At 56.3% G+C, this 16,909-nt stretch overlaps 1 protein-coding gene across 1 annotated transcript; it reads right to left on the bottom strand.

Moving 5' to 3' along the window:
- Positions 1 to 24: 24 nt before the first annotated feature.
- ARSI (arylsulfatase family member I) lies at positions 25 to 15,555 on the bottom strand. The gene is made up of 5 exons (XM_061571365.1): positions 14,205 to 15,555; positions 5,522 to 5,942; positions 4,540 to 4,755; positions 1,476 to 1,796; positions 25 to 748 (listed from the first exon to the last, which is right to left on the bottom strand). The coding sequence occupies exons 1-5, from the start codon at positions 14,714 to 14,716 to the stop codon at positions 167 to 169; spliced, it is 2,052 nt and encodes a 683-aa protein (XP_061427349.1). The 5' UTR covers positions 14,717 to 15,555; the 3' UTR covers positions 25 to 166.
- Positions 15,556 to 16,909: the final 1,354 nt, after the last annotated feature.

Below are 16,909 nucleotides of genomic sequence, written 5' to 3'. Positions count from 1 at the left end.
ACCTCTCGCCGCCGACATTAGCCGAGGTCGGGATTAGAACTCGGCTTACGGGCTTTGTTGTTGGAGCACGTGTGCGCCAATGGCCATGCCGCTGCTCCCTTGAGCCACTCAGCCGGGAACTCCGTGTGCCGCCGCACGCCCGCTGAGCCCGCTCGGCCCGCGTCGCTCACGATCCGCTCGGTGCGGCAGTCCGCCCGGCGCGCAACTTGCGCAGATAGCTGCGCAGCTTGCACAGCCGGCAGTAGGCGGCGGTGGCTGCCAGCGATCGACCCCCTGCTGCTGCTGCTCCTGCTCCTGAGAAGACACCGCTACCACTGCCACCACCGGGCTGCCCCTCTCCACGTCTCCGTGCTCCTCCGTCACGCGGCAGCAGCCAGGGCCCCCAAACGCCGCCCTGCAGCGCCGGGTGGGCGCGCGAGTCATCGGCAGGGAAGCGCACGGGGACGGCGCCGCGCGCGTACTCCGCCAGCCGGCCCAGCAGGTGCCGCACCACGTCCGGGTGCCGCGCCGAAACGTCGTAGCGCTCGAAGGGGTCGGCCGACAGGTTGAATAGCCACAGCGTCTGCGGCTCCGCGACGCCCCCCCTGCCTCCACCTACGCCGCCTCCTCCGCCGCTGCTCCACGCCGGTGCGGCGCGCTCCAGGGCCCACCAGCTCCCGCGGAATGCCGGCCACGTCTGCGGCGGCACCCAGTCGCCGTAGCCTGGGTCGCCCGTCAGAATTTTCCAGTCTCCCTGGCGCAGCGCCGCCTGCCGCCCGAGATGGAGAGGGCCCCGGGTTTGTACAGAGGTCACGTGAAAGAGGGGAGGGGGTATCAGAAGTAGCTCTGTGATATCCGCATCCATGCACCGTTCACCTAACGTGAAGAGGATTTGCCTTTCACTTCGAGAGATCGGACTGCCTGGTCACCTGACTGACGAAACGGCTGACCGCCTTATTAACCTACTTACTGACTAACCAGGTAATCACCTGACTAACTTACTGATTAAACTAGCTAGCCACCGCATCCATGCACCGTTCACCTAACATGAAGAGGATTTGCCTTTCACTTCGAGAGATCGGACTGCCTGGTCACCTGACTGACGAAATGGCTGACCGCCTTATTAACCTACTTACTGACTAACCAGGTAATCACCTGACTAACTTACTGATTAAACTAGCTAGCCACCTTACTGACTTGCTGACTAACCAGCTACCCCCCCTTACAAACTAAATTACTAACTAACCAGCTAACCACTTTACTAACCAACCGACTGATAATATGACTATAAAACCATTGGCCACCTCGCCGACCAACATCCTGACCCACACACCCACTCACCCATCCACCCACCCACGCGCCCACTCACCTGTCCACCCATCGGCTCACCCCCCTGCCCACACGCCCTTTCACTCGCTCACCCAGCCACCCACTCACCTGTCTGCCCACCCGCCTACCCGCTTACCCCACCCGGCTGGTGTCCCACGGACCCTCACCTGCACGCCCGTGTTCCAGAGGCCGTGTCCGGCGGCGCGCGACCCCCCACGGGCGCGGTTGTACAGGGGGTCGATGTTATGCAGGATCTCGGTGCGGGGGGACGGGGCCCCCTCGCTCAAGGCCCGCCACACGTCGTGCCCATCCAGCGCGGGGCTGGCGGGGTCGGCAGTGGTTGTGTCTGCGCCTGCCCCCGCGAGCGCGAGGAGCGTGGGGAACCAGTCGGAGACGTGGACGAGCGCGCGGCTCACGCGCCCCTTGAGACGCAGCAGAGGGCTGTGCACGAAGCCCAGGGCTCGCACGCCGCCCTCCCAATACGTGCCCTGTGGGGGGGCCGGGGAGGCAGGGGGCACAGACAGAGAGCGACAACCACAATACACCCACCACCAACGCACACCGTGTAGCCTACGCAGCCTGTGGGACGGGTGCTGTTGGTGAGTGGTACTGATGTGTTGGACGCATGTCCATCTGTGTCTCAGGGGAGCGGTGGTGCAGTGGTTAGCGCGTTTCGCTACGAACCCGGCGGCCCGAGTTTGATTCCCGCTCATGGCTAACACCAGCGATGATTATCTGAACTGATCCTGGGACTCCCCCTAGGTTGACTCAGACTCAAATGAGTACCTAGTGCGGTGTGTAAAATTGCCACTAGGGAGACAAATGTTGGCGGGCGTGGTGCTGGCCACCCACCCCCTCGTGTGCCGTGCCGGCCTTCATAGGTGCTCGCTAACAGCACTTGCCCCAACAGTTTGTTAAGGCTTTCCGGGGGATCTTCGTCCTTGTGTGCGGTCGTCTAGCGATCAGCGCGCTGTGTGGTGCCACGGCCTCGGAGCAACTCTGCAAGCACCGCGACTCCCCCCTGGCCCCCACACTGAGCACACACACGCAGCGGGTAGTGTCCTGGCAGGGGATTGTCTGGCACAACAGGTTTTAATCCGAAGGGTCCCTAGGAGGAAAGTCCCACAGTTTCCCGGTGCCAGGAGATTGGCCGACCCTCGCAGGACAGGTCACATTGCGGTGCCCCTGAGTTGGCTTAAAATTGCATGGGTGCAAAAAGGTTCACCCATTCCCTGCCATCCTGCCTTCTCGAGCCGCTCGCAGCATCCGTGCGACACTAGCGAGTGCCGCCGCGAGGCAGTGATAGGTAAAGATCTCATTCGTCCTCCCTCAGATTCTCACAGCGTCCGTGCAATGCCGTGAGTACAGCTGCAAGGTACGTGATAGGGCATCTGAGTATCTGGGGACTTGGGCAGCAGTAGGCTAGGCTCTGCTCGCAGAATATTCCCTCCGGGCAGTGCGGGGTTTGCGCCACAATAAAAGTTAGTACAGAGCATAGGCATGGTGTCTGTGATTCCTGTGTGGAGCGACTGCGTGGGCGAACGCGTGGCGAGAATGAGGGCGCATTGGGGGACTCGCTTGCAGGTGTAAGTAGGCCTCGGCAAGGTAAGGTAATTTACTCTTTTTACCGGGTAAAGAGGGTAAAGGTAAAGGGTAAAGGTGTCGACATGCCAAGGGGTAAGGTAAAGGGGAGGGTAAAGGTAGCTCGGAAGAATTACCCAGTAGGGTAAAGGAAGTGCGAAGTGTTACCCGGTAAATACGGTGCCTTGTTTACTGCTAAAAGCTCCGTGGCACAATCCGTGGCCTCCATTTAATAAGTAATATAAAAACAAACTTTTTTAAAAACACGCTTTTATTAAATGTACTGTACTCGTAATGGCAGAACTCCACGACTCCAGGAAGTGGCCCCGAAGCTTGCCATGACGTAAGGTACCGTGGCCAATTACAGCCAACGTCAGTTGAGCGTGGACAGTTAGACCCAAGCCGAAACATAACATATACAAAATAATGTTTAAAAATAAATATTTTTATGATAGAATATAATATTGTCATCAGTATGACATACGTATACCAAGTTTGAAGTCGATACCACATTGGGAAGTTTTGAGGATACAACAACGACAACGACGACAAGCGTGTAAAATTGGAATAATCGATAGTATTCTATATGAATAAAGCGCTCTACCTTATAGCATTTACCGTTATAAACCGTGTTCATGTGTAGTAGTTCCCCAGTAATCACCATGTGTAGTAGTACCCCAGTAATTACCCTGTAATCGGGTAATTTGTATGGGGTAAGGGTAAAAGGTAGGGTAAAGGTAGGCTCGTTGTTTTTTTACCTTTTACCTTACCTGCTAAAGGGTAAAAGGTAGGGTAGAGTGATTGTATTGTGGTAAGGTAAAAGGTAGGGTAAAGGTAGGCTCGTTGTTTTTACCATTTACCTTTAACCTTACCTTGCCGAGGCCTAGGTGTAAGAGCGAGCGTGCCACTGTGTGCTGTGTTAGCGATAGCTGTGCTGTGTTAGCGATAGCTGCGGTGTGCGCGGGTGTGTGGGTTAACTCCGTGCGGCGGTGAGCCAGCAGTACAGCTATGTTCCTCATAGAGGGCGCTAGCGTGGGGGCCCCAATCACTCGGTCGGCGGGGGCCCGGTGGGAGCTGACCGCCGCGGTGGAGGAGGGAGCAGAATGGGCGGCCGTCGCGCCCCACCTGCCTAGCGAGGGCGGTGGGGTGGACGTCGGGCCCCACAGCTGCGCTACGACCCCAGCGACCCGAGTTCAATTCCCGCTCACGGCTAACACCAGTTAACGATTATCTGAACAGGTCCTGGGTATTCCCTCGGTCGACTGAGTATCTGGTGCGGTATGTAAAAATCGCTACTCGGGATACAAAGGCTTCCGGGCGTGGTGCTGGCCACCCACCTATTCATGTGCCGTGTCGGCCTTCATAGGGTCTCGCTAACAGCACTTGCCCCAATAGTTTGTTCAGGTTATATGGGAGGGATCTTTGTGTGTGTAAGTGTGTGGCAGGTGCTATGGCACCTGGATCTGTCCTGTAACCTCCTGTCAGCGAGTCTTCGACACTTCACGTGGCCTCAAAGTGCACCTGATCTGGCACAGGCGCCACTAACTGATGGCAACGTCACTTCGTGGCGAATGGCGGGTGTGGGCATTGGCGCACTGGCACGGCCCCCCCCCCCACCCATAGTCCAGGGCAGCCGTCGCCGGAGCTCACCTTTCGTCCCCGCAGTGGCCAGTTGCTGCCCCCGGAGAGCGGCTGTCCTCCATTGTCGCTCGAGTAGACGAGCACCGAGTTGTTGTAGAGGCCACGGCGGTGCAGCGCCTCCGTGATGTTGTGCACTGCCTCATCCAGGCACGAGAGCATCCCCGCGTAGCGGCGCCGTGCCTGGTTCGCGATCCGCCGGTAGCGCTCCGTGTAGCGCGGCGGCGCCTGGGCGCGCAGACACACGCGAACGGACGCACCGACGCACGCACGCACCATGCACGCGCGACAACGAGAATGACGCCCGACCGCACACTGTGACGTTTTGCTGCGCGTGCTGGCAGCTGCTGTTTTTTGGAGTGAAAACGTTGCACCATCACACAGTGCAACCTGAAAATAAACACGTGCGCACACATCGGAAAGATGTCCCCCCCCCCCAGATTTGCGGCCTGGCACAGTGGCATGCCACCGGGCACCGGCTGCGGAACACGAGTGTGCAGGTGAGGACCACGAGACACTCGGCGGGGGTGGGTGGGTGAATGGGCGAGTGGGTGAATGGACGAGTGGGTGGGTGAATGGGCGAGTGGGTGGGTGGATTGGTGGGTGAATGGGCGAGTGGGTGGGTGGATTGGTGAGTGAATGCATGAGTGGGTGGATTGGTGGGTGAATGGGCGAGTGGATGGTTGGATTGGTGGGTGAATGGGCGAGTGGGTGGATGGGTGGGTGAATGGGCGAGTGGGTGGGTGGATTGTTGGGTGAATGGTCGAGTGGGTGGATTGGTGGGTGAATGGGCGAGTGGGTGGATTGGTGGGTGAATGGGCGAGTGGTGGATGGGTGGGTGAATGGGCGAGTGGGTGGGTGGATTGGTGATGGGCGAGTGGTGAATGAATGGGCGAGTGGGTGGGTGAATGGGCGAGCAGGCGGGTGAGCGGGCGGGCGAGCGAGCGGGCGAGCGGGCGAGCGGGCGGGCGGGCGAGCTGGCGGGGCGAGTCACCTGCAGGGGCGTGTGCACGGCCTGGAAGGCCACATAGAGGAAGAGCGGCCCATGCGCCGCGTCGTGCTCCTCCACAAGGCGCACAGCCCTCGCCGCGTACATCTCGGTCGAGTAGCGGCCCCCGTGTGCACGCGCCACGTGCTCGCCCACGCGCAAGTCCAGGCCGCACGCCGCGGGCCCGTCGCATGCCTCGTGCGTGAAGTGGTCGCCGCTGCCTGCCAGCGAGCCCAGGAAGGAGTCGAAGCCACGGCGCGTCGGCAGGCACTCGGGCCGGCAGAAGCCCAGGTGCCACTTTCCCACCATGTGCGTGGCGTAGCCCGCATCGCGCAGCCGCTCTGGCAGCGTGGGCAGGTGCAGCGGCAGGCAGCTGGGCTGGCGTGGCCGGATGATGGAGTGCTGCAGCCCCGTGTGGATCTGGTACCTGGAGGGAGGTGGGCCAGCGAGGGAGCGATCGGTTCTGCGTGTGGTGATGACCGCTATCACCACGGTCAGTTTTACACCGGCAGCAGTGTTCGCTACCCGGGCCAAGGACAAAAGTTTTGTTTTCTTTACATGTGTAAGAGATCTGCGAGCCACCCTCACGCACACGCACCATGCAGATATTAAATCTCCGCACTCAGTATAACACGGACCAATCACACGCACGGGAATACACTAGACGGGGGTCAAGTGTTAAAGGGCACTGACGTCACCCAGACCAGGCGTGCACGACGAGGATGTGATTTTGGAACGAGAGGCTGTGAGACGCGTGTTCGAGGTTGCTTTTGGAACGAGTGTTGCTGTGGGTTGAAGAATAAAGAAGTGCTTAACCAGTCTCCGGCTCCTCTTCATCTGGTGGCAGTAGTGTGGTGTCTCGCCTCAACCAACACAAGATCCCAAGGGGGGAGACACAGCTAGAAGACACTCTAGGTGCCCGGGACGAGATTTGCACCGAAACGAAACCGACGAGTCGGGATTCGTCTCCCAGTTCATCGACGAGAACCGTGGCAGCTGCTCGTCCTGTGTGGGCACCTTCCTCCACCAACCCGGCGGTGCAGACCCAGCGTCGCCGCTACCGCAGATCATCCTCTAGGGATCGGAAGATGGATCTGCTGCTGGAGGCAATCACCGTGCTGCTTAGCCGGCTGGGTCCTGAGGTCGGGGGGAACCTCAGCCGCACCACATCTCCAGCGAGGGGACGGGGGCCACGGTCAGCCTTCCCGACCAGGCACTCTGCAGCATCTCTCAGGGGATGGAGCAGCATCAGCGACGCCGCCGACCGTGCGTCCCACGCGGAACCTAGGAGAAAACTCTGGTCTGTCCTCCCGATATCATCCGACAGCAGTGGCTACCGGGGGCGAGATTCAGCCCGAAACTCAGCCGAGGCAGCCCGTTGAGGGAGGACCAGGATGGAGCCGCCAGCTGGGCGTGATACAGAGGTTCGCGACCAGATCGGGAGAATGGCGTGCTTTCGTCTGCCGGTTTGAGACGGCCGCCCGGTCAATGAGGTGGATGGAGGATCAAGCCCTGACGATGCTGCCCATTGTGTTGGACGACCCCGCACTGGCAGTGTTAGACCAGATTTCACCTGCAAAAAGAGGATCCCTGCAGGGTGTCTACAAGGAGATGGCGGAGGTGTTTGACCCCCCGTCCGGGGCGCGCCAGAAGTTTAAAAACCGCCAGCGTGAAGCATCCGAATCGCTCCTGGTCTTCGGGACGGAATTGTTGACGCTGGCAGAAGCCGCATTCCTGCGGCTCAATGAGCCGGGCCTGGACTCGCTGGTGGCAGAGCGGCTCCTTGCCATGGCACAGAAGGCGGGAGTGATGCTGCCGGTGGTGGAGGAGGAAGTCCGCACCTTGCCATGGGTTGCACGCCATCTCTGCTCTTACGAAGAAATGGCGTGACCCGCGCAGAGTGTGGCACACGTCGCATGGGATCACGGTGACGTAGAGGAGCTGCCATGAGCCCTAACCAGACACGCGCCGCTGGTGGAGGAGGACAAGGGAGGGACGGTGGTGGCCCTGCGGCAGTATCCAAGGATCCCGCGGGAAGCGGAGCGCCGACCCCGGCGCTGGGCACCTCACGAGGCAGGAGAGCATCCTCGGGTCATCGACGAAGTCATCTGCCATTGCCGGTAGCAGGACTAGTGTGCCGGGGATGACCAGCTGGGATCGTCAGCCTCGGTCCACAGCCGTTCCGACTCAGGCGAGTGCTGACACCTCGGACACCCGGCTGGAACCATCCACCCCAGGTTCACCCCATCACGCATCTCATTCCTCGGGGGCGGCGGCATAGGATTCCCGCTGATGGTCCAGTCCCGTGGCCGGACACGGTTAATACGTGGCATTGGCTGGCCAGAAGGGTGGTGGCGGCCACGGCTGGGACGTCCATGTTAGTAGGCTCGGTGGCAGGGGTTAGAGTCAGCGTGTTGGTTGACAAGGGTGCGTCGGCCAGCATCATATCCCTGCGTGTCTTTGACTTGTTACCGGAGGGACAGCGTCATCTCGCGCCAGTGCAGGCCAGGTACATAGGTCAAGTGATAGTGCTGGTCCGCATCGGGGAGCTGGAGGTACATGCTCCGGTACTGGTCTCCAGTTTGCTCACGGTTCCATGCTTGTTGGGCATGGACCTGTTGAGTCACATGTCTATTTGCATTCTGACAGACGAAGGCTGCGTCGAAACCCCATCGGAGGGGTCGCTTGTATTTCTTGCATCGAGACGGGGAACTGAAGCAGCTTCTGCGAGTTCAGGTGCTGGTCGGGACTACGGTCTCGATCCCGCCTGGTGCACAGGCTTTGGTGCCGCTCCGATATTGCACCCCGCTCGTCACTTTCCGGTCGGATGCACTGCTCATCGTCTCCGCAGTACCGTCGGTGGTGGGTCGCCATTGCCTAGCAGCAGCTGACACGCTCATGCGCAGGAATCAGCCACTGTTCCTGCAGGTCCTTAACATGGCTGACACACCCGTTACAATTCAGGAAGGGACATTGTTTGCAAATGTCAGTCCCATGCATTTGAACCCTGAGGGGCACACCATCAACAATGTGCAATTGGACAGCCCGTCAGTCATCGCAGAAGACATGTCATGGATAGACGCGCTCCTGGCACAGAACAGCGATCTGTCGGCAAGGGAATCGGGGGAACTCAGGACTTTGTTGAGTGACTTTGCAGACGTGTTCAGTCAGGGTCCCTATGATGTTGGTCGCACGACGCTGATGGAGCACCACATTGATACGGGCGATGCGCCACCCATTCGGCAGAACGCCTATAGGATGGGTCCTAGCGAGAGGGAGCATGTGCGGCGGGCAGTGCAGGAGATGATGGAGTCTGACATAATATCGCCATCTACGAGTCCGTGGGGGGCGCCGGTTGTATTGGTTAAGAAATCGGATGGATATTTGCGTTTTTGCATAGACTTCAGGTGGCTGAACAGTTATCTTGGCGGACATCTACCCGCTCCCACACATAGATGACTCATTGGATGCACTCGCAGGAGCAAACATTTTCTCCACCCTAGACATTTTGTCGGGATTCTGGCAGCTACCACTACATGCCGAATCCAGACCGAAAACGGCTTTCAGAGCGCCTCAAGGTCTCTTTCATTTCAACTGTTTGCCGATGGGTTTACAAACGGCTCCCGCCACTTTCCAGCAATTGATGGAGCTGGTACTTGCGGGATTGCAGTGGGAGTCGTGCCTCATCTGTCTCAATGATGTGATCATGTCTGCTCGCACATTCGAGGAACACTTAACCCGGTTGCGACAGATGTTTTCGAAAATTTGTGACGCGAAGCTCAAGTTAAAACCCTCAAAGTGCCGTCTGGTTTGCTCCTCCGTAAAATACTTGGGTCATGTTGTTAATGCGTCGGGGGTTGCGACAAAATGGCGTGTGTCCGTGATTGGCCAACACCCACGTCCATGCCTGAAGTCCGCAGATTCATGGGGTTTGTATCCTATTACTGCCATTTTGTAATCCCTTGCATGCGCTCACGGTGAAGGGGCCAGGCAGAGACCGACGCGTTCTTGACACTGCGCCTGCGGTTGACAGAAGCACCACCCATAGCATACCCCGATTTTTCGATTACCTTCCTGCTGGACACGGATGCGAGCGACGTGGGCATTGGGGCCGTTCTCTCCCAGATTCAGGAGGGGAGAGAGGTTATCATTGCCTACGGAAGTCGCGTCTTATCGCAGGCCGAGCAGCGGTATTGCGTTACGCGCCACGAGCTGCTTGCCGTCGTCCACTTTGCTCAGCAGTTTCGGCCCTACCTGTACGGCCGTGACTTCACTGTTCGGACGGATCATGCGGCATTACAGTACTGACTCCGCATTGACCAAGCGACCGGTCAGATGGCCCGATGGTTGGAGCGGCTGCAAGAGTACATGTATCGAGTGGTGCATCGGAAAGGAATCAGGCATACGAACGCCGATGCATTGTCCAGACTGGCAGCCCCCGTTAAGTGCGCCTGCGGCGACAGATCCGCGCACTGTAGGCGCAACCCGAGATCGTGGCGCCGGTTTTTGCCGGGGACACGGACCAGGCGGGGCCGTCGGTATCACTTGATAGCGACTTGGGGCTCACCCTGCGGAAATGGAGGGACCGGCAGCAGGCAGACGCGGTTTTGGCACCACTTCGCCGGCTGGCAGAGACGGCACGCGCTGACGATCTCCCCACATCACACGGATGATGGATCCCGTTTAGCCAGTTTCTCGGCGATTTTACAAGGGAGATCCGTGGTGCGTGAGTGCAGCAACAACAAAACAAAGACAAACGACATCAATAGGGTGCTGTGAAAAAGACGTCTGTGAAAAAGAGCTTCATAGCTCATCGGATTCCTACAGTAAAAATAAATATTCTGATTCTGAAGTAATGTTGCACAACTAACAAATAAGTAGTTGACATTCATAAATGAAATGCGTTCGAATAAAAAAAACTGTGCTAATGTAATACAAACAAGTAAGGTATGTTTGCAAGAAAGCTCTACACAGTATACGAGTCTTAACAGTGACATATCCACAGACAAATCGAAAAAGACAGCGCAAACATGTGGCAGCAAGAGGCTCCCAAAAAAAACATAGGTATATAGCTCTTGGAGGAAAATCCACACGATCACGGGAAGAACATGAAAACTTCAAATGTGCACGTGTCAGGGTCGGGATTGAACTCACAACCTCCTGTATACCAGGCAAAGTAGTTAAAATCTCGCGAATAACGAGGGTGAGTGAAAGAAGGGAACCAAACTATAGATGAATGTCAAGGGTATTCCAGAAACATGGAGCAGCGACGCGGAAATACGTTTTATCAAACAAAGTTGTAGACAATTGCCATTTTTAGTAGGAATAAAGACGCACTTCTTATGCTATGGGAGGGAGTTGAGGAACTTAGTGGTCCTTTAGGTAATTTGGCGAATTTGTTTAAGGATGACCTTCAGGATGAAAGCAACCCAATGATGGTCTCCGCAGATTAGTTTTTTGGACCCACCTCTAATGGGCCAATGAGATCGCACGGCTAAATCTCGCGAACACTACGCAACACGTTGCAAATCTAGAAACTAGTATACAGTTCGTTGCACAACTCATTTAAAAATAAATTAATACATTGCAGCCTATAGCCCGAATTTGGGCAGGTGTGTTTACAAATGCCTGGGCCGATTTTTAGTCCCATTCCGTCACTGCATGTGGGCAGGATTAACTACACTGAGTTGTTTCTGTATAAGAATCCAATTTTGGTGCTTATCTTGTTTACCATGTGGACAGTTTCGAGTCCAGGATAATGACTAAATATATACAGTTATCAACCTACTCAATGTGGGAGTCCAGAGCCACTGTGCATAGGTGGCGAAACAGCTTCGGAACAGCCAGAGAATAACACAACGTTGGCCTTTTAGTGTTGAGGAGCAGTTTTAGGGCATTAAGTTGTCGTAACTCAATGGAATTTACGGAGGCCATCAGGGCTGTGTCATCAACAAAATATGAATGTCAGTGTGCAGATTGGAGATTCCTAGATTGTTGATGTACAGAGAAAATACAGTGCCCCATAGACTTACACAGCGACCCATAGGCACACATAAACCCATAGACTCACATAGAGACCTATAGCCTCACACAGTGACCCATAGACACGCAGAGACCCACAGACTAACACAGTGAACCACAGCCTGACACATAGACCCAAAGACTTATACATAGACCCACTGACAAACTCAGAAACCCATAGACTCACACAGAGACCCACATACTCACACAGAGACCCATAGACTCAGTATTTCTCTGTTGTTGTTGTTGTTGTTTTCCTCGCACTTTTTGTTTATAGGTGGCGTTGTGTCGCCACTTTGTAAGGGTTTAGCCAGAGATCAATCGATTTAATTTTTGGTCCGCGTTTTGGGCCACTGAGAAAATGGGAGACGTCTTCTGGCGTTGCTTGGCACAAAGTGCAGCAGTTTGGGGTGTTTGGGTCGATTCGATTTTGGTAATCGGCTAACATAGAGCAGCAGTAACCTGAACGGAGTTGAGCCAGTTTTGTGCGAGTTGCCCGGGTCAGGGATTTTTCGTCGTCTGCTATGGATAGGGGCCAACCCCCTAGCACGACATTGGGCTTGTGGGTGTTCAGGCAGTGCATGGTGGCAGCGGTGTGCAAGTGGTTCAAAATGTATTTGGTGGTGCTATTTGGTGGAAAGCGTTTAAAGTAGATTGTACATTGGCAGAGCTGAAGGAAAGCAAGGTGGATTTCATTTTCTTAGCAGGTGCAGGGGCTTTGCGTAGTTTTGTGCAAGGATGCGTTGTCGAGTGGCATGAAGCCAGATATTGATCAGTGAGAAGCTTGCAGTGTTCTTGAATCATAAGAACTTTGGTTTCTTGGTGGAGATGGTCAATGGGCGCCATGAGGTGGCATCCTGTGGCGAGGCAAAGTGCTTGGTTTTGGGCGGTTTGGAGCTTTTGGTAACCTGTAGAGAAGAAGTTTGGGCACCAAATGGGACCGGAATAATTGGTGATGGGACGTCCAATGGCTTTGTAGGTTAGGAGTAAAGTCTCCTTTTGTTGATCCAAAGATGTGCCGGCTAAAGCTCATGAGATGTTATTTCGTTTGTTAACTTTTGCATGGACGTTTCTGCCGTGTTGAGCGAAGTTGAACATGGTGTCAAAGGTTACACCTATAATTTTTGGGGTTTTAGCTAGTGGGAGGCGTTGGTAGTCTATTATGACGTTGGGATGTAAGTTGGCTTGATGAGGAGCAGGTGTGAAAAGGGTGATTGTTGATATTTCTCTGTGAATGCCACAAACGTACGGAATCACAGCGCTTCACACCTGCCCGTGGTTCCTCTCCCATCAACATCTCAATGCGATGCTGAGCTGTCGATTGTTCATGACAGCTTCACTTGCATTTGATCGTCATATACCCTTGTCAGTTTCCATATTCGTAAAATGATGACCCTGTATCTGTTCAATGTTTGTGCAAGCTAATTTAGCAATTGTGCTCAAAGTAATCTGCGCGAGCTGACTCGCGCGCCAGGGAATTTATAACAAGAAATAACTATTGATGTTTGTGCGATATTTTAAATTCTTCATATGACGGAGATTTCTTTGTATATATTTCTATTTGATCTTCATTGCTCTACTGTACTTGTGTTGCTTTTGTTGTTTCGGTGACACATGCCACTCTTAAAATAAGTCTCTTGAAATCCCACCTGATAAAACAAAAACCCGTAAACATATGAAGGTTATACCATACAGGTGAGTATAGTGCAGGTGAGGTGGTTACAGGGATATAACAGCTGACGTATATTAGTTGAGTCTACACACCTACAGGTGCGTTCAATACGGCAGTTGCTCAATCTCGAGTCACTGACGCCCAACTCACACGGAGGCCGGGCTTGCACAGGTGAGCACGCCTCATCCAGGTGAGCTTCACTGCCACCGCACATTTGCTCGAGATCTCACTGTGACCCGACACAGATGCCCCATTCCAGCCGTGGTCTTAAGACGACACTGTGACGCTACTTCGGCAGTGCGGTATGCGAAAACGCGCCTAAAAGCCTAACGCATTCCTCAAAAACACTGTCCCTCCAATGAAAGATATATATTCTGCGGCAATAAAATATGTATATTCTTCATAACACATAGCTGCTGCTGCAATCATCAACACGTTGAGTTGCCTGTGAACGCCAGACGCTCCGCGTGCATTCCTACCGACGTGGCGGCGGCGCGCCATGCGGGCGCCCCCATGCACGGGCGCACCCCAAACACGCGCTCTCCCAACTGCACATCCCTCCAATCCTTCAGCCGCGAGACTCGTCCATCCCCCACGGACCGGGATATGAAGGCGAGAGACGTTACACCCAAGACACTTCACACTTCATTGGCGTATCACCTCAGAGACGTTACACCTGAAATACTTTACACCTGAGAGGGGTAACACCTGAGAGACGTTGCGCCTGAGAGACTTTACACCTGAGAGGCGTTGCGCCTGAGAGGCTGTGCACCTGATAGACGCTGCACCTGAGAGATGTTGCATCTGAGAGATGTCACATCTGAGCAAATTTTAACCTGAGAGACGTTAACGTCACACACGCGACGCGCGTGTGACGTCACACGCGAGAAGTTACCCACGGGACGCTACACGGGACACCACACGGGCGTCACTTTACGCGTGGCCCACAGCCACGAGGGACGGATCGCTCCCGGCGGCTGGACCGGCCGGCGGTACCTGCCGCTGAGCAGCTGGCTGCGGGTCGGCGTGCACACGGGCTGCACGTAGTAGTTCTCCAGGCGCACGCCCTGCGCCGAGAGGCGGTCGAGCGCCCGCGTGCGGATCTCGGCGCCGTGGTAGCCCACGTCGTGGTAGCCCTGGTCATCCGCCAGGATGAACACGATGTGCGGCCGCGGAGTCGAGCTCCTTGGGTTGGCAAGAGCGGGTCCCCGACTGCGAGCCGGGACCCCCGCGGAGGATGGGGAGTAGGAGGAGGATGTGTTGGTCGATGTGCAGGATGTTGAGGAGGCGTTGGTGGAGGTGGTGTTGGTGGCGCAGGAGTTTGAGGTAGAGTACGAGGTGCTGTTGGGGATGGCGGTGATGGTGTTGATGTCATCTCGCTCGGCGGTGGCGTTGGCTCCGTGCTGCAGACTCAAGGAGTCTCCCACGAGGGGCCGCACCATGTTCCACGAGAGGTAGCCCAGGGTCACGAGGCTGACCAGAGAGATGGCCGTCACGGTGTGAACCATCGCGGCCCCAGTCGCGTCCCCTGGGCGCTCCTCCGCTCGGAACTCTGCCGGGCAACAGCCGCGAGCCCCGCGACCGCGTCTGGGCGCGGCGCGTCGTCCCTTGTCTCCTCTTCCGACACGTCCTCTGTCGCGTGCGCTCCTCTGCGCGCACGACGGTGATGATGAACCGCTTGCTGCTGCAGTGTTTTATTGCCGGCGGTCCATTCCCGTGAAAGCCGCGGCGACTGCTGTTGCCGCGCGTCGCTCGCTCGCAGCGCGCGGTTAATTCAGTTCCACGCGAGGTCGTGGGAAAAAAAAGGGGGTATAAAAACAAAACAAGTTGCAGCGACAGCAGCCAATGGGGAACCCCTCGCTCGTGGCCGCGGGGAGCGCGCTTCGCCGCCTCCTTCACCGGACTGCGTGGCCGCGCGCGCGCCCCTGCTGCCTTCCCATCCCCGACGACGATGGCGACAATGGTGGTGAAGATGATTTATAGAAATGCTGAAGCCCCTTCCCCCCCTCTCGATGGTGATGATGATAATTATGGTGTTCAATCTGAAGAATGTGCAGGTGCTGAGAACGACCCTGCGGCTAGAGATGATTAATTGCAGGCAGATGATTGATGGCACGCAGTGACGCTGCAGCTGATGATGATGTCGCTGATGATGCGGTGGCCTCAAGGTGCACATAGCCTGGCACAAGCGTCGTAGTGACGTCACCGCCACTTAGCGGCGAATGGCGGTTGTTGTTGTTGGTGTCGCCGCAGCGCGTGTTCCTCGGCGCTGTGCGCGCAGTGGCGTCTCCGTGCTCACTGCGAGCTGAGACCCCAAAACTCCTCCGCCCCCCACCGTCCGTTTGGGGCCCATGGCCAGGAAAGCGATGTTATCCCCGCTCTCTCCCTCCCTCCTTCCTTCACCTCCCTCCCCTCTTCCCTTCCCGGTCTCCCTTCTTACTTCCTCTCTGCCTCCCTCCCCTCATTCTCCCCAATTCCCTCCCTCCCTCCCTGAAAGGCGCTGCTGCTGCCCGAGAGCGCAGCGCGGATATTTACTCTCTCCGCTCTCCGATGCTTGACTGAGTAGGGTCCGTCCTCCAGGGAACTCCCACGAGCTCTGACTGCCCCGTGCGCTGTGCCTCGGCCTCCCGGGGCCCCGTGCCTCGGCCTCCCGGGGCCCCGTGCCTTCTCCGTCTTCCCTCAAGCAACCGCGCCCAAACCGCCACTGGGGGGTCCCGTACCCCCCCCATCTTCTCCATGGACGGGTTAAGCCTCCAGGGAATGTTGCGATGGCGGTTGTGTTGTTGGGGTCCGATTTGGGGTCCACGCATCCTTGCAGGGAGCACGCGAGGCCTCGTGCGTGGCTGTGTGCGTGCGTTATGGGGAGCGGTGGTGCTGCGGTTTGCGCACTGCGCTCCGAACCCGGCGACCCAAGTTCGGTTCCCGTTCACGGTCAACACCAGTGACGAATGTCTCAACCCGCTCTGGGCCTCCTCGACGTCAACGCGACTTCATACGAGTACCCGGTATCAGGAGTAAGCCGTTCCGACCTTTACAGGTGCTCGTTAACAGCACTTGCCCCAACAGTCTATTGAAGGCTACACGGGGGATCTTTGTCTTTGTAGTGTAGGCCGCTCAGCCTCTCTCATTCCCGGCATGTCTCCGTGTCCCCGTTTCCACTCTCACCTCGCCACCTCCACATCTGTGAGACCGCTCGACCGCGCGCGTTACGCGATCACGCCGACACGCCCCCAACTCTCTCTGTCGATCACACAAAGCAACACACCTCTATCCGTTCAACAATGATAACCAGCCAGGATCAATCCATTGCTGAATATATTATGTAAAATTATATTAATTTCATCTTAGAATAATATCCAGGAAAGCCACACTGAGCCTTAGGACTTTGTTTCCGGAGTGTCCTACATTGTCTTTTTAAAACGTAATTTTAGATGTTTTCAGCCAATTCCAGATGAGTGTTTATTATACACGTGGGAAGAAACTGGAGCACCCGGGGAAAACCTACGCGCGCGAGGGGGCAACACTCTATCCTCGTACAGATTGAAACAGGTGGCGATAAATCAACGTGCTCTACCGCCTTTTCCTGGCGAGCCAGGGCACGCAACCCGCTCGACACCCACGGGAAGGGAGTTTCACACCATCTGCGCGTGAACCACCAACCCTCGCTGCTGCTTTCACGGCGCAAGGTTACAGGCCACGTG

This window comes from Lethenteron reissneri, chromosome 47 (assembly GCF_015708825.2).
Source record: "Lethenteron reissneri isolate LAM-NWPU_2019-01 chromosome 47, ASM1570882v1, whole genome shotgun sequence".
NCBI classification, from domain to species: domain Eukaryota; kingdom Metazoa; phylum Chordata; class Hyperoartia; order Petromyzontiformes; family Petromyzontidae; genus Lethenteron; species Lethenteron reissneri.
Note: the sequence above shows the minus strand (reverse complement) of the source record. Positions and strands in the feature narration are given on the sequence as shown.